Below are 23,198 nucleotides of genomic sequence, written 5' to 3'. Positions count from 1 at the left end.
GGAGCTGCTTGCTGACTGCCAATAAGCTGTTATGAACACTTGTAGCAAGTCTACATACGCTATACACAGATAGGACATCCCATAAAGCATTCTCCATACTGTATTTATAGAAAGTGCTGTATTGCCTTAACATGCGTAGTACCTTATAGAGGTGCCATTCTAAAGCCTTAGAGGAGTTATTATAGTAATGAACAAAAAGTTGTGATATGTGAGAGAGTCAGCCCCAAAGATAGTGGTTGTGTATCTCATTGAGTTTATTAGATGATGTTATGGTCAGGCAATGAAGGAGAGAGAGTTTGAAATAAATATTGAGAAAATAGATACTGGTAGTCTATTGGATGATCTTGTGGTATGGGAAGAGGGTAAGGCTCTGTGTAAATGAAGGAATGTCCATGATGGATGTAGCGGCAGCCATCTTGGGCGAGGCGGGGAGGAAGGTCAGTTTGGACACTTCACCGTAGGATGAACTGCCACACTCTTCCTCATCCCTCTCTCCGTTGCCATCTCCTGGGGGGTCACCCTCCTCCGGCCCAAAACCCACCACCTAGGGAGGGAGGTCCATGTTAGAGCACACAGCTCTTAACCATTGATTACACTGCTCAACTATACACTTACATGTACACTGAGTTTTCTGCACTGCTCAACTATACACACACACACACTTACAGTGCCTTGCGAAAGTATTCGGCCCCCTTGAACTTTGCGGCCTTTTGCCACATTTCAGGCTTCAAACATAAAGATATAAAACTGTATTTTTTTGTGAAGAATCAACAACAAGTGGGACACAATCATGAAGAGGAACAACATTTATTGGATATTTCAAACTTTTTTAACAAATCAAAAACTGAAAAATTGGGCGTGCAAAATTATTCAACCCCTTTACTTTCAGTGCAGCAAACTCTCCAGAAGTTCAGTGAGGATCTCTGAATGATCCAATGTTGACCTAAATGACTAATGATGATAAATACAATCTACCTGTGTGTAATCAAGTCTCCGTATAAATGCACCTGCACTGTGATAGTCTCAGAGGTCCGTTAAAAGCGCAGAGAGCATCATGAAGAACAAGGAACACACCAGGCAGGTCCGAGATACTCTTGTGAAGAAGTTTAAAGCCGGATTTGGATACAAAAAGATTTCCCAAGCTTTAAACATTCCAAGGAGCACTGTGCAAGCGGTAATATTGAAATGGAAGGAGTATCAGACTACTGCAAATCTACCAAGACCTGGCCGTCCCTCAACTTTCAGCTCATACAAGGAGAAGACTGATCAGAGATGCAGCCAAGAGGCCCATGATCACTCTGGATGAACTGCAGAGATCTACAGCCGAGGTGGGAGACTCTGTCCATAGGACAACAATCAGTCGTATATTGCACAAATCTGGCCTTTATGGAAGAGTGGCAAGAAGAAAGCCATTTCTTAAAGATATCCATAAAGTGTCGTTTAAAGTTTGCCACAAGCCACCTGGGAGACACACCAAACATGTGGAAGAAGGTGCTCTGGTCAGATGAAACCAAAATTGAACTTTTTGGCAACAATGCAAAACGTTATGTTTGGCGTAAAAGCAACACAGCTCATCACCCATCCCCACTGTCAAACATGGTGGTGGCAGCATCATAGTTTGGGCCTGCTTTTCTTCAGCAGGGACAGGGAAGATGGTTAAAATTGATGGGAAGATGGATGGAGCCAAATACAGGACCATTCTGGAAGAAAACCTGATGGAGTCTGCAAAAGACCTGAGACTGGGACGGAGATTTGTCTTCCAACAAGACAATGATCCAAAACATAAAGCAAAATCTACAATGGAATGGTTCAAAAATAAACATATCCAGGTTTTAGAATGGCCAAGTCAAAGTCCAGACCTGAATCCAATCGAGAATCTGTGGAAAGAACTGAAAACTGCTGTTCACAAATGCTCTCCATCCAACCTCACTGAGCTCGAGCTGTTTTGCAAGGAGGAATGGGAAAAAATTTCAGTTTCTTGATGTGCAAAACTGATAGAGACATACCCCAAGCGACTTACAGCTGTAATCGCAGCAAAAGGTGGCGCTACAAAGTATTAACTTAAGGGGGCTGAATAATTTTGCACGCCCAATTTTTCAGTTTTTGATTTGTTAAAAAAGTTTGAAATATCCACTAAATGTCGTTCCACTTCATGATTGTGTCCCACTTGTTGTTGATTCTTCACAAAAAAATACAGTTTTATATCTTTATGTTTGAAGCCTGAAATGTGGCAAAAGGTCGCAAAGTTCAAGGGGGCCGAATACTTTCGCAAGGCACTGTACATGTACACTGAGTTTTCTGCACTGCTCAACTATACACACACACACTTACATGTACACTGAGTTTTCTGCAGTTGTGTCCGCGGTGCTCCAGATACCAGGATCCCAGCTCTGCTCTGGTCATCTGTTTCAGGGCCTCAATCTACTCACACACACACAGTCACACATGAAACGTCTGCAGAAACTACAGCAAGCAATGTAAAATTCTGCACACACCAGAAAAACTGAATTGTCCTGTGTGTGTGTCTCACCTCTCTGTGAAGCCTGTTGAAGACATACTGCTGTGTAACGACCTCGGCCCAGTTCCTGTCCACCTCCTCTCCCAGGTGTGTGTCCTCACACTCCTTTAGCTTGACTAGCGCAGTCACCTGTACACACACCTTCAGCTTAACAAGTAAACTTCAGTACACTCGGATATATAGTCAGACACACACATACCTGTGTGTTGAAGGCACTCTCAGTCAGAGCACTCAACTTCTCTCCAAAGGAAGACAGAAACTCCTCTATCTTCAACTCTACCAGCTCAGTACTGAACGAGAGATGGAAAGAAAGAAAGAGAAGAGAGAGCCCACTGTCATTACTATAGGAGGTGTTTACAGGTCATAAGAGAGTACTTCTAGCCTCAGGAAGGCCACATCAAAATCACTGCAGTGCACAATACAGTCAGTATGAGGATCTCACTTGAACTTGGTGGCCTGTGTTTCCACCGTGACAGAGAAGCCCAGGACTCCAGACGTGTTTCTGCAGGTTGGATAAACATGATACCTGGAGGAGAGAGATTGAGAGAGGGGTTTAAGTTGACTGAGCAAATTAGAAGCTGGAGGTTTGGGACACTGAGAAGGTTTGGGACACTGAGGAAGGATGGGACACTGGTTAACACTCCTACTCTTTCCAGAGGTTCCATGGTCTATTTAGTCACCAGAGAGACAGAAGTGTGAAACACAAGACACTGACCCCAGAGTCTCTTTTGTCCTGAGGAAGTCAAAGCAGGGCTCCTCCATGTGCATCTGGAACCACAACAATATCAACAACACAGAGGTCAGAGGAAGAAGGGATGAGGGGTTAGGGGATTAAAGGATGAATGGTTGTTGGTGTACGCACCACCAGCAGCTCCATCAGTGTGTGTTCTCTGAGGTTTTTCAGACCAGACTGGAGAGAGAGAGAGAAAGGAAGAGAGTGAATGAATGTCAGAGGCGAGTCAATCAGTCATGAACATATGAAATGTACCAGTGTGTGTGTGTGTACCTGGTAGTAGACTGTAACCTCTGAGTTGGCATCTCCCTTGTTCAGTGCTTTGACCTTACAGAGGTGCTGTTTCAGAGGCAGCTCCACCACTCTGAACAACACAGAGACCTCTGCTGGCAACTTGGAGAACTGCAGCTTACTGACAGACAGACAGCAAAGAAAGTTATATATGTGTGTGTGTGTGTGTGTGTGTGTGTGTGTGTGTGTGTGTGTGTGTGTGTGTGTAAACTTACTCAGTGACGTACTGCAGGAACTGGATTGACTCCTGCAGGGAAAACAGAAACCACTTTAATAAATGGCAGAAATCATACAAGAGGGTTTGGTGGAAAGGGTGTGTGTGTGTGTTTTCATGGTCCAGTCACCTGGCTAGTGAAGTTCCCCTGCACCAGTCCCTCTGCATAGAGCTGGGTCTTGAAGGTTCTGCTGAACTCCATCAGTTGTTCTACAGTCAGACCACCGTCTGCCAGCGCCTGGTACTTCTCTACCATGGACCAGCGACCATGCTCCAGGACCAACAAGCGCACGTCCCTGAGAGTGTGTGTTTGGTGAGAGAGAGAGAAGACAATGGTGAGGTTGGACACACACCAACAAACAGACCCACACATACACACGCGTGACGTACTTGCCCAGTTTCTCAGGTCGTATGAGGATGTTGAAGTAGGCCTTTTTGAGCTGCTCAGAGAACATATTGAAGACATCTTGACAGGCAGAAAAGTCAGCCAAATGGTCCAGGATCAGATGGAACAGGAGCTACAGAGGATGCCAACACCATCATCATTATCATCGTGTGTGAGTGTGGTATTTGTGTGTGGCGCGGTGCAGTGCGTCTGGGTCTAACTCACAGGCAGTTTGTGGTTGAAGCCCTTGACCTTGATAACCAGTCCGTGTTCTCCTACTGACAGCTTGTAGTCCAGCTGGGCCACGTCAGCCTCGTAGGCTGGCTCTGCTAGGTTATGACCCAGTATGTTCACTAGCAGGTCAAATAACACCAGGCTAGGGATGGGGAGGGGAGAGAGCAGAGAATTAGAGGAAGGGGCGGGTGGAGAGGGGGGAAGGGGTGTTGGGGATGAGAGATTGGAGAGAGGGATATAAGCAGAGAGAAACAGGATTAAAATACTGTGTAAAACAGTTCCTAGCTATGGCTGCATTCTCGAGAGGCTAGCAGTTTTAGCACAATCTCTACCTGTGAAACAATGGTTGGCTAATGGTTCACTAAACCCTGGACTTACTTCTTGGCTGACTGCTGGATGACCGGAGAGATGAGATGGAAGCGGATGTAAGCTGAAGGAGAGAAAGAAGAAACGATAGATCAGCAAAGGAGAGAGAGGAAACGTCAGATCAACGGAGAGAGAGTAGAAATGACAGATCAACGGAGAGAGAGGAAACGTCAGATCAACGGAGAGAGAGTAGAAATGACAGATCAATGAAAGATTATAGCTATTGACCGTTTTAATTGTTCACTGTTGTCGTAACTCAAATGAAATGTTTTATAAAGCCCTTTATACATTAAATAAAGGTTCAAAAAAAGAAATGATCAGCAGAAGAACAGTTGCCAGTAAAAACTCCCGAGAAGGAAGGAACCTATGAAGAAACCTAGAGAGGAACCAGGCTCAGAGGGGTGAACCGTTTTCTACTGGCTGTACCAGATAGAGATTAAGGCAAAACTCCACCCAAAAACAATATTTTGGTATTTGTTTCACTCGTCCTTTGTTGATATAGTCCCAAAATGTTTTGCATGTCAGCAATCATGTTTTCAAGATATATAACTTTCAAAATACAGAAACACACCCAGTATGATGCAGATGATAAACTGTGAATAAACTGTGACTATATCAACTATGGACTAATGAAACAAATACTAAGAGTTTTTGGGTGGAATTTTCCTTTAAGAGAATATGTGGACATTGAGGCCAGATTGTGTGTTTGATAAAGAAGTTACTTTGAAACACACACACACACACACACACACACACACACACACACACACACACACACACACACACACACACACACACACACTAGGGCTGGCACAATTACTGTGTGGGTGAAAACCATTATGAAGGGAAAATAACTGTCATAATTATTGTTTTTTGGGGTACGAACAGGACGGCCTGGAATTTGTGCAATTGAGTCTGTTTCTGCTGTAACATGTACCCTAAACAACATGATGAAACTTTGTTGCCACTAGTTGAAACAAGCAAGGTGCTTGAGCAAACCAGTCTTCAGGTTGCCTAGGAAACAGCAGCACACATGAAAAGAACGGGCTTGGAACCATAGAATTATCAACTAGAATAATCATTTAAGAGGATCTATATGCTTGGAACCTCTTATCCTGGCAATTTGACTGGTAAACTCATGGTTACACTAGGGATGGCTGCATGGTATTGGGATGCAATAACATCCATGGTAATGTAGAATGTTCATTCAAAGTATGTTACCTGATGTGTCTCTTGTAATGAAATCTATTTTTTTGTAACGTCAGTTGAGTTGAATCAAAGATTTTAAATTATATTTACAAGATAGTGGAGTGACCGCTCTAACAATGGAAATACATGTCCTTAAAGATGGAAGTCATTCAGGTGGGACCATTCTTGCCAATGAGAGGGCAGAATGGTCCCACCTGAACAACAGGTACAACTCTGATATAAAGTTTTTCAAAGTTGGTCAAATGCGCCCACTTATATCAGTGCATTTGTAACAACCTAACCATTCCTGAAAATCTATCAGATCAAATAAGCCTCACGTAGCAATTTAGCAATTACATTGAATTTGGTGAACAAACAACACTCTCACATTGACCTCCTTTCCAAAAATGTCTCACTTCGTGGTCTTATTTTCGCAGACAGAATTTGGGCGGAGTAAACCCTCCTGTGGGTACACTCGCAGTGGCTGCCAGTCCATCCATTATGCCATCTTTGAATTGAATGGGGACGCCCATTCTATTTCTGGTATTACTATTCAAACGGTTATTACAGAGATTGTGTTGGCTGGCCAGTTTACCGTCATCCAAAATTCCATGACCGTCATAGCCCTAACACACACACACACACACACACACACACACACACACACACACACCTTTGGGTATGTTGAACTTGTTGTCCTTCTTGTACCAGAGGCATCCTCGGTCGTTGGCAGTAACTCTGACTGGCAGCTCAGTATCAGGACAGTCAGACTGCTTCAGGCTGAAATCAGTCGCTGGAAGGAGGACACGAATTATGAACACATTAGGAAGGTTCACAACACAGAAACACACAGACACACACACACACTAACCGATGAACTTGTTCTCGACAGGGAGGTGCAGGTCAGAGCTGTGCTCAAAGTCTCCGTTCCAGCGCTCTCTCCACTCCTGCTGGATATCTGGACAGAGAAGAGACAACTATCAGGACACCCTCTCTCTTCCTCTACATACTGGGACCATGTTGACATGATCTGGTCCTCTAATAATGCAAACACATACAGGGCCTTCAGAAAGTTTTCACACCTCTTGACTTTTTCCAAGATTTGTTGTGTTACAGCCTGAACTTAAAATGTATTCAATGTAGATGTTGTGTCACTGGTCTACACACAATACCCCATAATGTCAAAGTGGAATTATGTTTTTAGACATTTTTACAAATGAATTAATAATGAAAAGCTGAAATGTATTGAGTAAATACGTATTCGGCCCCTAAAAGCCTAAATACGATCAGGAGTAAACATGTGCTTAACAAGTCACATAATAAGTTGCATGGACTGCAACTTGGCTGCATCATGTTATTGGTATGCTTGTCATTGGCATGACTAGGATAAAAAGAAACAGAATATATCTAAGCACAGGCAAAGAGGAACACCTGGTTCAGTCTACTTTCCAACAGATACCGGGAGACAAATTCACCTTTCAGCAGGACAATAACCTAAAACACAAGGCCAAATATACACTAGAGTTGTTTACCAAGACAGTATTGAATGTTCCTGAGTGGCCTAGTTACAGTTTTCACTTAAATCGGCTTGAAAATCTATGGCAAGACCTGAAAATGGCTGTCTATCAATGATCAACAATGACCTTGAAGAACTTTAAAAAGAATCATGTGCAAATATTGTACAATCCAGGTGTACAAAGCTCTGAATAGCCTTCATTTCTCAGAGCAAGAATAGACTGACAAGTTTCAGAAGAAAGGTCTTTGTTTCTGGCCATTTTGAGCCTGTTATCGAACCCACAAATGCTGATGCTCAAGAAACTCAACTAGTCTAAAGAAGGACAGTTTTATTACTTCTTTAATCATCACAACAGTTTTCAGCTGTGCTAGCATAATTGCAAAAGGGTTTTCTAATGATCAATTCGCCTTTTAAAATGATAAACTTGGATTAGCTAACACAACATGCCATTGGAACACAGGAGTGACGGTTGCTGATAATGGGCCTCTGTACGCCAATGTAAATATCCCATAAAAAATCTGCCGTTTCCAGCTACAATAGTCATTTACAACATTAACAATGTCTACACTGTATTTCTAATAAATTTGATGTTATTTTAATGGACAGAAAATGAGCTTTTCTTTCAAAAACAAGGACATTTCCTAGTGACCCCAAACTTTTGAACTGTGGTGTATATTTAATCCCTTTTGAACTCAGGCTGGAACAAGTCAAGGGGTATGAAGACTTTCTGAAGCCACTGTAGTAGGCCTGTGTGTGTGTGTGTGTGTGTGTGTGTGTGTGTGTGTGTGTGTGTGTGTGTGTGTGTGTGTGTGTGTGTGTGTGTGTGTGTGTGTGTGTGTGTGTGTGTGTGTGTGTGTGTGTGTGTGTGTGTGTGTGTGTGTGTGTGTGTGTGTGTGTGTGTGTGTGTGTGTGTGTGTGTGTGTGTGTGTGTGTGTGTGTGTGTGTGTGTGTGTGTGTGTGTGTGTGTGTGTGTGTGTGTGTGTGTGTGTGTGTGTGTGTGTTGTCTACATAATGGGACCATGTTGACATGATCTGGTCCTCTAATAATGCAAATACATACAGGGCCTTAAAAGTTTTACACCTCTTACTTTTTCCAAGATTTGTTGTGTTACAGCCTGAACTTAATATGTATTAATGTAGATGTTGTGTCACTGGTCTACACACAATATCCCATAATGTCAAAGTGGAATTATGTTTTTAACATTTTTACAAATGAATTAATAATAAAAGCTGAAATGTATTGAGTAAATAATATTAATAAAAGCCTAAATACGATCAATAGTAAACATGTGTGTGTGTCACATAATAAGTTGCATGGTGTGTGTGCTGTGTGTTATTGGTATGCTTGTGTGTGCATGACTAGGATAAAAAGAAACAGAATATGTAAGCACAGGCAAAGAGGAACACCTGGTTCAGTCTGCTTTGTAGATGTGAGACAAATTCACCTTTCAGCAGGACAATGTGTGTGTGTAAACATGTGTGTTGTTTGTGTATTGAATGTTGTGAGTGTGTGTGTTGTGTTTTGTGTGTGTGTGTGTTGAAAATCTATGTGCAAGTGAAAATGTGTGTGTATCAATGATGTGTGTGTGTTTGAATCATGTGCAAATATTGTACAATGGTGTGTGTGTTGTTGTGAGTGAATGTGTGACAAGTTTGTGTGTGTGTGTGTGTGTTGTGTGTGTGTGTGTGTGTTATGAACCCACAAATGTGATGTGTGTGTGTGTGTGTGTGTGTGTGTGTGTGTGTGTGTGTGTGTGTGTGTGTGTGTGTGTGTGTGTGTGTGTGTGTGTGTGTGTGTGTGTGTGTGTGTGTGTGTGTGTGTGTGTGTGTGTGTGTGTGTGTGTGTGTGTGTGTGTGTGTGTGTGTGTGTGTGTGTGTGTGTGTGTGTGTGTGTGTGTGTGTGTGTGTGTGTGTGTGTGTGTGTGTGTGTGTGTGTGTGTGTGTGTGTGTGTGTGTGTGTGTGTGTGTGTGTGTGTGTGTGTGTGTGTGTGTGTGTGTGTGTGTGTGTGTGTGTGTGTGTGTGTGTGTGTGTGTGTGTGTGTGTGTGTGTGTGTGTGTGTGTGTGTGTGTGTGTGTGTGTGTGTGTGTGTGTGTGTGTGTGTGTGTGTGTGTGTGTGTGTGTGTGTGTGTGTGTCTCACCCTCTACGCTGTAGTGTGTCCCAAACCATTTCTCCCTGAGGGGACAGTGGCCTTCATGGTCTGGAGAGAGCAGCAACAGGTTGGATCTGTCTGGAGTCAGCAAGGACAGGGCCGCACTGATCACCTACACACACAAGAAATACTTTATTTGAATCAACAAATTACATTCAAGAAGGTTTCAAACATTTCAAAGGTCTTTGTATGCATAGACACTTAAGGATACAGAAAGCACCTTCTCCAAACAGCACATACACACACACCAGGTTAGCTTCGTAAGCAAGGAAAGGGCCGCAACGATCACCTAAACACACACACAGTCCGTACCTCAGGTGAATACTGGAACATGAGCTGGTCTCCGGTGAGGAAGTGTTCTTTAGGAAACAGCTGCATGTTCTCACAGATATCCTCCACATACTCTATAGGGTCCGTCTGAAACACACAGGGGTGCATCGTTTGGTTGGAATTCATTCCTGTACTTGTAGATAGGAGGAGAATGCTAGCACTATTACCTGTTCCTGGTAGTGAAACTCATTGGCTTCAATCTTTTGAATCTCCTCATAGATCCTACAAACATAGAGAGAGAGAGAGAGAGAGAGAGAGAGAGAGGCAGAGGGAGAGATAGAGAGAGACAGAGAGACAGAGAGCGAGAGAGGCAGAGGGAGAGATAAAGAGAGAGAGAGAGACAGAGAGCGAGCGAGATGGAGGGAGAGAGCGAGAGAGATAGTCATATACTGTATAAATAAAGCACATATTCTGCATTTCACATGCCTATAATGAAGCCCTAATCACACAGACACTACCTTTGTTGGGGGCCCAGGCTCTGTAGCATCTTGAGATACTGGAAGACCAGGTGAGCCACCTGTAGAGAAACACATATAATGTGTGTACTGTGTACCAAACGTTTTACTATACTTTTGAGTACCAAAAGTGCTCACAAGAATAGTAAGCCAATGTTAAGGGAATTCTTATCAATGATGACTAATTATGTATACATTTCAATCAGGGCTGACTAGTCCAAATGCTATTATGTACTGTACATAATGAATTTTCTCTCTTGCTCCCATTCCCAATTGTATATAATATAGTCAGGAGTTTAGAACAATGCCTTGATACAAATGAATGAACTATCTCCAGATGGCAGGGACGGACTATCTCCAGACTGTCTGGAATGCTTATCTACACGGACTGACCTTGGCGTTAGGCGAGGAGGGAAGGCTCGAGAACTATAGGGCCTCTCTACCAGTGTCATGAAGAGATAGATCATTTAGAAACTGCTGCCGTCATTTTCAGTTTATAACCTGTGGTAAAATGTGTATGTACCCAGTACTCTCTTGAATTAAAGGCTGTTACCTGACTTTTAAGACCGGGGCTCTGTCCATTCTTAGAAAATATAGGGTCTTACAAACCCTTAAATACATTGACAGAGTGTTTAATTTTGATTGGGAAATAAAACAGAGGAATTTAGAATTCCTTCAACAATTGGTCCTTCGAAGCCGGGATCTAAAACTCCGTCCCTGCCATCTGGAGGTCGTACGCCGGGAAAAAAAACGTGCACGTTAATAAAAAATAAAAAAAGACCTGACTTCTGAATTGAGGTTAAAAACAGGCCCGGTGTGTGAACCCAGATGACAGGGAGGTGACAGATTCAAACGAACAGTGCTTTTCCCAGTCGGCAGCAGGTCAGTAGCCTTTATTCTCGAATTTGGGAGGGATTATTTAGGATATTTATGGATTAAAATGTTATAAAGGAGTTGAAATTGATCAATAATAGGTGCTTGAATATTCTGAACAAATAAAATGGGTTTCTACCTTGGGTTTTAACCCAAATCGGTAGGAAGGAAACAGGTCTGAAATGGACCTGTGGTAAGGTGCACTACCATAAATAAACTACAGCTTAATAAATCCTGGTTTTGCAAGCCAGAAGGTTATTAAGGAGAGATATAGTACGCATTGGAGAATTACGACGCTTGTTCCGTACAAATAGGATAACCATTCATTCAAAAAACATACCTAAATAAAGTTTGAACCTGAGTAGTCTATCTGTATATGGGAAGTAGTCTGACTATCAAGAAGTAGCAGATAAGATATATATATATATATATATATATATATATATATATATATATAAATAAAACAGGTGAGGATAAATTAGGCTTGGTGAGGAGGCAGGGTAATTTTAGGCGAACAGAATAATTGAACCTGCACGATGCTGAAAGAAATTAATATCCAAAAAGGAGATGTTAACTTAGTCTAGAGTAGTGAGATATGAGACATTAACGTTGAAATGTCCGGTCAAAAGTCTTCTATGGACGCGGTTCACAGGAAGGAAAATACATACTGATTATTTTTAAAGAGACACACACATAGTCAGACAGAAAAGCACTAAAAGTAATTAAGTAACGGTAAATTGATAATTCGTAGAAAGACACGCACATAGAATTTAAAATGAAATATAGTAAGGCATAGATAAGTGATTAAATACCATAGCTACCAGTAACGATAAGGATTGAGAATGGGAGGAAATGCCTCAAAAGAAGCCCGGGAACTAACGGGAGACGAGCGTTATATGGAACAGAGAGACAAGAGAAACATTGGTTTCGGTCTAAGATGGAGAAAGAAATACGATTTTGATGGCCGTCTAACTGTAGAAAAGCTGGAATCCCTTGTAAAACAGATACATAAGGAATGTGGAAATAATGTGAAAAGCAGAATAAACAGGGGTTATACACAGCCGGAGTTTGGCTTTCGGAAGCAAAAAAGAGAGTTGGACGCGCAGGAAAAAAGGTTCAATCTGACAAGACTGGAGAGGCGCTGCCCTCCGCTCCCGCAGATGAAACAGGTAACCAATTGGGTGGAGGTGAGGGTAACAAACTATATCTTCCTCGATTATACCAACAATACAGACATAATCCAGTCGACGAAATAGTGGTTGTAAGAATACGGCTGCAGGAGCTACCTGTGAAATTACCACCCAAGTATGTGGATCCCGCTGAAGCCGAGGGAGATATAATGGAGTTAGAGAAGGGAATAAAGTCAAGAAAAGTAGATAAGGTGAGTCAAAAGAAAAATATAAAATGTTTTAATTGTAATGAAATTGGACATTTCGCCCGGGAGTGTAACACTCCCTGCAAACGCCGTCAACAAGGTTGTAATTTAACTGGGGGAAGGTCAGAGGTGACAATCGGGTAAAAAAAAGGAAGGGTCAGATGCAAAGACAGTGAAATTAAGGAGAATCCTAACTGAGGGAAAACTTTGGGTCGTTAAATTAGGGCTATATTCTGTTGTCCAGAGGCCGGAGTTACAAATTTAAACAGAGAAGATGGGTCTATTTGTGGAGAATCTTAGTCAGTTTCAGTGTAGGTAGTATAGTGGTGAGCGCAGCAGTCTTACCAACGGCAATCCACGGTTCGGTTCCCAGCCAAGGCGGTTAACTAAAACTGATATTAGATTGTAATTCACCTATTTGCATGTTTTGCGGGAAAAATACGGTCGCCAGTGTTTGTCTAAATTAACTGAACGTTTATTATGTGTTTTAGATTGAATTTAAAAAAAGAAGGCATTAAAAATAATGGTGAGACAATTTCTAGGTAATACGCTATTTTGCCCAAAATAATCTGGTGGAATAATGTATTGAGATGGTCGTATTTAAATAAATGTATCATAGAAGAGAAAGTCACCTAAAGTTAAATGTAGGGAATAACGGAGAGATACGATACAATTTCGTGCTATCCGGATGTTATAGCTATTTATGAATCGACTGACATAGATAAATTTAGCGCAAAACATGGTAAGAATAGTTTAATCGTAAAAAGTTGTGATTGTTTTTCCGAGTATTGATTTTTGGTTAGGTAACGCCAGTGAATTCTAACAAAAAATAACGTATTCTAAACATTATCTGTTTTCATTGCGGGGAAAAAAATCAAATGTCTTATCTTAAAGGGACAGTGCATGTTTATCACAGTGGTTTGACGGTATGGCAGTGTATAAAATATTTTAGGATGACAATTTGAAGATAGACTGAATGAGTTACATGAAACATCGAGAGATTTAAAACAAACGATGTGAAGGGATTATCAGAATTATTGGGTTTCATTGTTGTAGTAAAAGTTTGGGTTAAGGGGATTTCCCTGTTCCCTGTGACAAGGTATTTTAAAGGGGTACACTCACATATGGATTATTATGATTTTTAATTAGACAAGTGAATAACGTATTAGGAATAGAGTCGTAATTAAAATAATAAGTCAAAGACGAGACAGTTACTTAGATCAAAATGAATTCTAAATAATAACGAAGAGACAATTACGATTTATGCCCATCGAAATGTTTTTATAAAATTAGCCAATTTAGAGATATTGGTTTGGGTGATAAATTATAATTCAAGATTCGAACAGATGTGATAAATTAGGTTTGGTTTATCGAACAACAATTATTTACAATTCATTGAAAGTCGCTACGAATTGGGCTGAGGTTGAGCGCTTGATGATGACGTCACCAGCAAAGCACTATTGGTCGCCACGGAAATGACGTTGTGAATGGGGGTAACGGAGAAGATTGGTTGTCTGTTAGAAGGAAAATGTGTGCATTAGTTTCGAGTTGCTTTTCAGAAGTTGATAAAAAATTGCAAAATACATTTTTAAAAGTAATTGAGAGTTGCCAGTCCTCACTTGTAAAATTACTATTTTAGGCTTCAGGTTTATAACTAGGGTTAGGTTTATAACTAGGGTTAGGTTTATAACTAGGGTTAGGTTTATAACTAGGGTTAGGTTTATAACTAGGGTTTGGAAAAATAGGACTTTGAATGGATGTGTGAGTGAGTGTGTACCAACCTGGTAGAAGTTCTGGAATCCTTGGTCAGTGAGTGTGTACCAACCTGGTAGAAGTTCTGGAATCCTTGGTCAGTGAGTGTGTACCAACCTGGTAGAAGTTCTGGAATCCTTGGTCAGTGAGTGTGTACCAACCTGGTAGAAGTTCTGGAATCCTTGGTCAGTGAGTGTGTACCAACCTGGTAGAAGTTCTGGAATCCTTGGTCAGTGAGTGTGTACCAACTTGGTAGAAGCTCTGGAATCCTTGGTCAGTGAGTGTGTACCAACCTGGTAGAAGTTCTGGAATCCTTGGTCAGTGACTATGTACCAACCTGGTAGAAGTTCTGGAATCCTTGGTCAGTGACTGTGTACCAACCTGGTAGAAGTTCTGGAATCCTTGGTCAGTGAGTGTGATGGAGATGGAGAAGATGGAGTAGGTAGAGTTCTGGTCAAAGCCTGTTTCACTGTTCCCTCCAAACAGAGCCATGGCCCAGCACCTACACACACACACACACACACACACACACACACACACACACACACACACACACACACACACACACACACACACACACACACACACACACACACACACACACACACACACACACACACACGCACACACACACACACACACACACACACCTCAGCACCTAAGTACAGTTGCCACATAAACATTGCTATAAAACGGTGCATTGTGGGTTATGTAGTCCTGTATGCTGTGGTTCTGACTCACTTCCTCCTGAGAATTGATAGGATGCTGCCTGTGCCCTCGTGACCAATCAGCCAAGAGATGTAGTGGAGAGGCTTGACCCTGAGAAAGAGAGAGAGAGAGAGGTGGAGCGAGAACGGGATGGGGGGACGAAGAGAGGCAGAAAGAGTGAGGCAGAGAGAGAGGTGCATCATCAACTGTAGTATCTCTCCTGTAGTTCCTCTGTTATAAAGCTGTATTATCTGTAGTAGCTGTACTGTCTGTAGTAGCTGTATTACATGTAATATCTGTAGTAGCTGTATTATATGTAGTAGCTGTATTACCTGTAGTAGCTGTATTATCTGTAGTAGCTGTATTACATGTAATATCTGTAGTAGCTGTATTATATGTAGTAGCTGTATTATATGTAGTAGCTGTATTATATGTAGTAGCTGTATTTTCTGTAGTAGCTGTACTATCTGTAGTGGCTGTATTATCTGTAGTAGCTGTATTAGCTGTATTATATGTAATAGCTGTATTATCTGTAGTATCTGTAGTAGTTGTACTATCTGTAATAGCTGTATTATGTAATAGCTGTACTATCTGTAATAGCTGTATTATCTGTAATTCCCGTATTACCTGCAGTAGCTGTATTATCTGTAATAACTGTATTATCTGTAATAGCTGTATTATCTATAGTAGCTGTACTATCTGCAGTAGCTGTATTATCTGTAGTAGCTGTATTAGCTGTATTATCTATAGTAGCTGTATTATCTGTAGTAGCTGTATTATCTGTAAAAGCTGTATTACCTGTAGTAGCTGTATTACCTATATTATCTGTAATAGCTGTATTATCTGGAGTAGCTGTATTATCTGGAGTAGCTGTATTACCTATAGTACCTGTATTATCCGTAGTAGCTGTATTAGCTATAGTAGCTGTACTATCTGCAGTAGCTGTATTATCTGTAGTAGCTGTATTAGCTGTAGTAGCTGTAATATCTGTAGTAGCTGTATTATCTGTAGTACCTGTATTATCCGTAGTAGCTGTATTAGCTATAGTAGCTGTACTATCTGCAGTAGCTGTATTATCTGTATTAGCTGTATTATCTGTAGTAGCTGTATTATCTGTAGTAGCTCTATTATACTAGAGGTTAGAGGGTTGGGCCAGTAACCAGAAGGTTGCTGGATCGAATCGCTGAGCTGACATGGGAAAATTCTGTCATTCTGCCCCTGAGCAAGGCAGTTAACCCACTGTTCCCCGGGCGCCGAAGAAGTGGATGTCGATTAAGGTAGCCCCCGCTCCTCTATGATTGGGTTAGGGTTAAATGCGGAAAACACATTTCAGTTGACTACATTCAGTTGGACAATTTGGAGTAGCTGTATTATCTGGAGTAGCTGTATTATCTGTAATAGCTGTATTATCTGGAGTAGCTGTATTATCTGTAATAGCTGTATTATCTGTAGTAGCTGTATTATCTGGAGTAGCTGTATTATCTGGAGTAGCTGTATTATCTGTAATAGCTGTATTATCTGTACTAGCTGTATTATCTGTAGTAGCTGTATTATCTGTAGTAGCTGTATTATCTGTAGTAGCTGTATTATCTGGAGTAGCTATATTATCTGTAATAGCTGTATTATCTGTAATAGCGGTATTATCTGTAGTAGCTGTATTATCTCTAGTAGCTGTATTATCTGTAGTAGCTGTATTATCTGTAGTAGCTGTATTATCTGTAGTAGCTGTACTATCTGTAGTGGCTGTATTATCTGTAGTAGCTGTATTATCTGTATTATATGTAATAGCTGTATTATCTGTATTATCTGTAGTATCTGTAGTAGTTGTACTATCTGTGATAGCTGTATTATGTAATAGCTGTACTATCTGCAATAGCTGTATTATCTGTAATAGTTGTATTATCTGTAATTCCCATATTACCTGCAGTAGCTGTATTATCTGTAATAACTGTATTATCTGTAATAGCTGTATTATCTATAGTAGCTGTACTATCTGCAGTAGCTGTATTATCTGTAGTAGCTGTATTAGCTGTATTATCTATAGTAGCTGTATTATCTGTAGTAGCTGTATTATCTGTAAAAGCTGTATTACCTGTAGTAGCTGTATTACCTATATTATCTGTAATAGCTGTATTATCTGGAGTAGCTGTATTATCTGGAGTAGCTGTATTACCTATAGTACCTGTATTATCTGTAGTAGCTGTATTAGCTATAGTAGCTGTACTATCTGCAGTAGCTGTATTATCTGTAGTAGCTGTATTAGCTGTATTATCTGTAGTAGCTGTATTATCTGTAGTAGCTCTATTATACTAGAGGTTAGAGGGTTGGGCCAGTAACCAGAAGGTTGCTGGATCGAATCGCTGAGCTGACATGGGAAAATTCTGTCATTCTGCCCCTGAGCAAGGCAGTTAACCCACTGTTCCCCGGGCGCCGAAGAAGTGGATGTCTAAGGTAGCCCCGCTCCTCTATGATTGGGTTAGGGTTAAATGCGGAAAACACATTTCAGTTGACTACATTCAGTTGGACAATTTGGAGTAGCTGTATTATCTGGAGTAGCTGTATTATCTGTAATAGCTGTATTATCTGGAGTAGCTGTATTATCTGAAATAGCTGTATTATCTGTAGTAGCTGTATTATCTGGAGTAGCTGTATTATCTGTAATAGCTGTATTATCTGGAGTAGCTATATTATCTGTAATAGCTGTATTATCTGTAGTAGCTGTATTATCTGGAGTAGCTGTATTATCTGGAGTAGCTGTATTATCTGGAGTAGCTGTATTATCTGTAATAGCTCTATTATCTGTACTAGCCGTATTATCTGTAGTAGCTGTATTATCTGTAGTAGCTGTATTATCTGGAGTAGCTATATTATCTGTAATAGCTGTATTATCTGTAATAGCTGTATTATCTGTAGTAGCTGTATTATCTGTAGTAGCTGTATTATCTGTAGTAGCTGTATTATCTGTAATAGCTGTTTATCTGTAGTAGCTGTATTATCTGTAATAGCTGTAATATCTGTAGTAGCTGTATTATATGTTGTAGCTGTATTATCTGTAATATCTGTATTATCTGTAATAGCTGTATTATCTGGAGTAGCTGTATTATCTGGAGTAGCTGTATTATCTGGAGTAGCTGTATTATCTGTAGTAGCTGTATTATCTGTAATAGCTATATTATCTGTAGTAGCTGTATTATCTGGAGTCGCTGTATTATCTGTATTATCTGTAGTAGCTGTACTATCTGTATTATCTGTAGTAGCTGTACTATCTGTAATAGTTGTATTATCTGTAGTAGCTGTATTATCTGTAGTAGCTGTATTATATGTAGTAGCTGTATTATCTGTAATAGCTGTATTATCTGTAATAGCTGTAATATCTGTAGTAGCTGTATTATCTGTTGTAGCTGTATTATCTGGAGTAGCTGTATTATCTGTAGTAGCTGTATTATCTGTAATAGCTATATTATCTGTAGTAGCTGTATTATCTGGAGTCGCTGTATTATCTGTATTATCTGTAGTAGCTGTACTATCTGTATTATCTGTAGTAGCTGTACTATCTGTAATAGTTGTATTATATGTAGTAGCTGTATTATCTGTAGTAGCTGTATTATCTGTAATAGCTGTATTATCTGTAATAGCTGTATTATCTGTACTATCTGTATTATCTGTAGTAGCTGTATTATCTGTAATAGCTGTATTATCTGGAGTCACTGTATTATCTGTAGTAGCTGTATTATCTGTAGTAGCTGTATTATCTGTACTATCTGTAGTAGCTGTACTATCTGTAGTAGCTGTACTATCTGTAATAGCTGTATTATCTGTACTATCTGTAATAGCTGTATTATCTGTACTAGCTGTATTATCTGTAATAGCTGTATTATCTGTACTATCTGTATTATCTGTAGTAGCTGTATTATCTGTAATAGCTGTATTATCTGGAGTCGCTGTATTATCTGTAGTAGCTGTACTATCTGTAGTAGCTGTATTATCTGTACTATCTGTAGTAGCTGTATTATCTGTAATAGCTGTATAATCTGTACTATCTGTAATAGCTGTATTATCTGTAGTAGCTGTATTATCTGTACTATCTGTAGTAGCTGTACTATCTGTAGTAGCTGTACTATCTGTAATAGCTGTATTATCTGTACTATCTGTAATAGCTGTATTATCTGTAGTAGCTGTATTATCTGTACTATCTGTAGTAGCTGTATTATCTGTAATAGCTGTATTATCTGTACTATCTGTATTATCTGTAGTAGCTGTATTATCTGTAGTAGCTGTATTATCTGTACTATCTGTAGTAGCTGTATTATCTGTAATAGCTGTATTATCTGTACTATCTGTAATAGCTGTTGTAGCTGTATTATCTGTAGTAGCTGTATTATCTGTAATAGCTGTACTATCTGTATTATCTGTTGTTGCTGTATTATCTATAGTAGCTGTATTATCTGTAGTGGCTGTACTATCTGTAATAGTTGTATTATCTTGAGTAGCTGTATTATGTGTAGTTGTGTTTCTTACCTGTAGTGTTTCTCCTGAGGAGGCAGGGACCAGGTGATGGTCAGAGCATGGACCTTCCTCACAGGAACAACTGAAACACACAGCTATGTCTTACTACACTTGTGAGCATATCTTTTTGGGAACCAACAATTGATTCCCATTCAAAATCCTGTTTTCAGTGAGCTGAACTGAAGCAGTATGGCTCTAATGGAGATCAGGAGAGAAGGCTGTGCAGGTCAGCTCAATAGAGCAGGTGTTCCTACCTCTGTACAGCTTGTTGAAGGCTGGAGTATCAAAGGGATCCAGAAGCTCAGAGAAGTCCGGCTTGGGCTGAGCACTGAGGAACAGGGTTCAGTAAGTGTTCGCTAAATGGCCATAAAATATTTGAATGGTGAAGGATTTATGTACAGCTGAGACTCACTTGTTGGGCACTCCACTGAAGATCTCCTTCACCCACTCCTCTAGAGTGTCCAGCTTCTCTACACACACACACACACACACACACACACACACACACACACACACACACACACACACACACACACACACACACACACACACACACACACACACACACACACACCGACAGAGGAGGACAACAGAGTTACATGTGTGACTGCGCGGCAAGGTTGTGTGTGTGTATGTGTGTGTGTGAGTGCGCGTCACCTTTAGACTGCACAGCCAGGGTCATGTAGTGGGCAGAGTAATGTCTCTTCCAGAAGGAGCGGAGCCTCTTGTAAACGTTGATCTTCTTTTTCCTGGGCTCTGTCTTCAGAGTCTGGGCATTACCTGGGGAAACCATGACAACCACCGGGTGAAACCATGACAACAGCTCCGTCACATACCACAATAACACAACATCTGTCTCTCATTTACACATGACAACACAGTACACAGAGTAGTTTTTGTGTGTGCGTGCGTGCATGCGTGCGTGTCCTCACCCCAGCAGAACTTGCCCATGGGGTGATCTGGCTTCGCTAGACTCCCAAACAACATCTCTTTCCTGTGAGAGTCAGACGGCTTAGCCAGTTGGTACTCTGATAAAAGAGAGAAGGGGGAGCAGGTCACTACATAACCAGTGCATAAGGTCTGAATAAAGTCAACATTTTTTCCCCCAGAATGCCTCTCACCGGAGTCGACAGCTTCCACCTCCCTGTCGATGGCGTCTCGGATCATCAGAGGACAGATGAAAAACTGGGCCCATCTGGAGAGAGCCAATCACAGACAGGTACAGTGTCAGATGGACTAATCTGAATCAAGAGACAAGGCACAGAGACTATAATGGTGGTGTGTTGCTGACCTGTCTAGAGCCTCTCTGAATTTCTTTCTCTGGACGTCAAACTGGAAGACGGTTCTCTCACAGTCCGTGGAGGCGTTGTCACTGCCCCCATGTTTCTTCAGGAAGGCATCGAAACCATTCTCTGATGGGTACTTCTCACTGCCCATGAACACCACTACAGGAGGAGAGGAGGAGAGAGGGAGGAGAGTCTGTTTTATATCCCCTTGTGTCACAAACACAGCATTGCACCAGATTTATCACAACAAAACCATCTCATCCTTATGGGCCATCATACTCACTGTGTTCCAGGAAGTGGGCGAGTCCTGGGAGGTCATTGGGGTCACTGAAGCTGCCAATACCCACACACAGCGCTGCTGCAGACTGACACACACACGCAAACACACACACATAAACAAACACACAATCATCAACACCCTTATTACTATTGCTGCTAATGTGCTGCTATTTCCTCTTCAGGTCACCCTCTCACCTGTTTCTCTGAGTGTCCCTTCTTCCTCTTCCCTCCATCCTCGTCATCCTCAAAGTCACTGTCCTTGTCATCCTCCTCTTCTTCAGACTCTTCCTCTGTTTCCTCTCCTGAGTCTTCTTCCTCCTCTTCCTCCTCCCCCAGTTCCTCCTCCTCCTCTGATTCGTCATCTCCAGAAGAGGCGGGACCAGTGAAGTCTGAAATTAGCAGAACTCGAAGCCCATTGGTCAGCTCGATGTACCTGTGGGAGGGGTTAGACAGAGGTAAACACTATTCTCTTATTTTAAGATGCTGACACAACCACACACACAGTTTGGCCCTCCGAAACTGCGTGCTTCAGTTGGTTTAAAATGACAGCCGGATGTCTTGTTTACACCGCTCCTTGGCCAACATGTGACCTGTTACGCTCCCAGACACCCTGAAGAGTCTCGCAGACAGTCAGACAGACAGACAAACAAACAAACAAGACGGATGGAAAGAAAATGTCTCTCACACTCACACACACACAGTCTCTCGCTCTCACACACACACACACACATTCTCTTTCTCACACACACACGTTGGTGTGTAAGGTAAACATTGAAGTTACCTGTACTGTTTGGGGTCACTAGGGGACTTGATGATCTCTGGGTTTCCAGTGTTCTCTCCTCCTCCATCCCCTGCTTCCTGGACTTGGACCTTTGGCTCTGGCTCAGCTTCCTCTCTTTCTTCTTCTCTTTCCTCCCCTCGGTCCGGTCCGGTACTAGAGCCACTGGCTGAGGCACTTCTGGACTTGTTGGTCTGTGGCATTCTGAATAGCGACGACACTTTGGCACTGTGAGGCGACAACAGCGGGCCACAGTGAATAGGACACAGGGAAACCAATAGACAGGTTATTCAACTCCGGGTCTGGAGGGACTCTTCTCTACTTGGAAGTTCATTCATGTCACTGATCGGGCAGAGAGTCCATTCACCTTGTGTGCCAGGTCTGAGTCAGTCCCTGATTAGCAGGGAAGGATGACAACCACAGGGGTTTGGGTCCTGCAGGTCTGGAACTGAATGGCCCTGCTCTACTGGCCAACACTGTGACACAGCGTGTCACTCTAAGGACAGCAATGGTGATGGGCTGGATTTAATTTAATATGATTGCTTAAGCTAGGCTATTGAGTAAATATTTCATTTTAACGACAAATCTGTCAAGAAGTGACAGTGATTGAAAGTAAGACTCTGCGAAGCAAACATCTATGTATTAGTTTGATCAGCTGTCAAAAAAGTATTATCATGCCAGACACAGTCAACAGATGCAATTGGGGGGGGGGGGGTGATGAGGTGACAATAGATCTATTCACCCAACGCCTGTCTGGTTTGTTCGCCCGTATTCAGCTGTGTCAGCTACAAAAAAAACAACCCTAGTCCACAAGTGCCCTACACTCGCCTCACTGCGGGCTTTATGTAGGCTCAGTCAGCACTGCAAGTCAGCCAACTTATATCGCTAGCAGAAAACTGTAGCAAGCGAGTCACCGGTTACAAAATGGCAATAATATGAAAGATACAGTAACACAGATATAGGCTACTTCACCACGATCGACCGACAAGTCTATCAAAAAGCCTCAGACTTTTCTAGGCTAGCGACTCACACAATACATGTCAAACCCCACCCAACGTTTCTACTACGGGAACGTATACTTCAAATTGGTTCTATGTCCTAGAAATTAATCTTATATTTGGTCAAGTTTGACAGCTAACGAAGTAGCGTTGGTCCCGGCGATGTTTCCATACCTTGCTTCTTGATATCACAGGGATGGAACCTAGCGTTTCCCCTGCATATGGTAGGATGATTATTTTGCTATAAGGAGCGCCTTGATTC

General features: G+C 41.6%; 2 protein-coding genes across 3 annotated transcripts in view; one reads left to right on the top strand and one right to left on the bottom strand.

The window, feature by feature from the left end:
- Positions 1-236: 236 nt before the first annotated feature.
- LOC135542661 (nardilysin-like) lies at positions 237-23,198 on the bottom strand. 2 transcript variants are annotated; one of them, XM_064969775.1, is made up of 32 exons: positions 23,111-23,198; positions 21,942-22,166; positions 21,356-21,593; positions 21,165-21,246; positions 20,887-21,040; positions 20,717-20,790; positions 20,528-20,623; positions 20,253-20,375; positions 20,008-20,065; positions 19,850-19,923; positions 19,608-19,677; positions 15,123-15,200; positions 14,763-14,883; positions 10,385-10,443; positions 10,094-10,148; positions 9,909-10,013; positions 9,585-9,708; positions 6,801-6,887; positions 6,603-6,722; positions 4,754-4,805; positions 4,367-4,517; positions 4,147-4,274; positions 3,887-4,052; positions 3,758-3,789; positions 3,525-3,663; positions 3,381-3,428; positions 3,234-3,286; positions 2,961-3,044; positions 2,718-2,808; positions 2,531-2,647; positions 2,332-2,421; positions 237-544 (listed from the first exon to the last, which is right to left on the bottom strand). In XM_064969775.1, the coding sequence occupies exons 2-32, from the start codon at positions 22,139-22,141 to the stop codon at positions 332-334; spliced, it is 3,282 nt and encodes a 1,093-aa protein (XP_064825847.1). In that variant the 5' UTR covers positions 22,142-22,166; positions 23,111-23,198; the 3' UTR covers positions 237-331. The 2 variants fall into 2 exon arrangements, with proteins under 2 accessions (XP_064825847.1, XP_064825848.1); XM_064969776.1 differs by lacking the exon at positions 23,111-23,198 and adding an exon at positions 22,306-22,647.
- LOC135542663 (SLIT and NTRK-like protein 3) overlaps positions 21,540-23,198 on the top strand; it is a 32,324-nt gene continuing 30,665 nt past the window's right edge. Inside the window, exon 1 of the mRNA XM_064969777.1 lies at positions 21,540-21,615. The gene's annotated coding sequence lies outside the window, so the exon portion shown is untranslated. The remainder of the gene's footprint in view (positions 21,616-23,198) is intronic.

The sequence above is a fragment of the Oncorhynchus masou genome, chromosome 6, assembly GCF_036934945.1.
Source record: "Oncorhynchus masou masou isolate Uvic2021 chromosome 6, UVic_Omas_1.1, whole genome shotgun sequence".
Lineage (NCBI taxonomy): Eukaryota > Metazoa > Chordata > Actinopteri > Salmoniformes > Salmonidae > Oncorhynchus > Oncorhynchus masou.
Note: the sequence above shows the minus strand (reverse complement) of the source record. Positions and strands in the feature narration are given on the sequence as shown.

Bases quoted from the DNA above. Each gene is read 5' to 3' on its own strand.
- LOC135542661 (XM_064969775.1), bottom strand. From the start codon at position 22,141: ATGCCACAGACCAACAAGTCCAGAAGTGCCTCAGCCAGTGGCTCTAGT. The intron at 10,014-10,093 runs GTAATAGTGCTA...TGTGTGTTTCAG, and splicing joins AGTTTCACTACCAGGAACAG to ACGGACCCTATAGAGTATGT. The intron at 3,664-3,757 runs GTAAGTTTACAC...TCTGTCTGTCAG, and splicing joins TTCCTGCAGTACGTCACTGA to TAAGCTGCAGTTCTCCAAGT.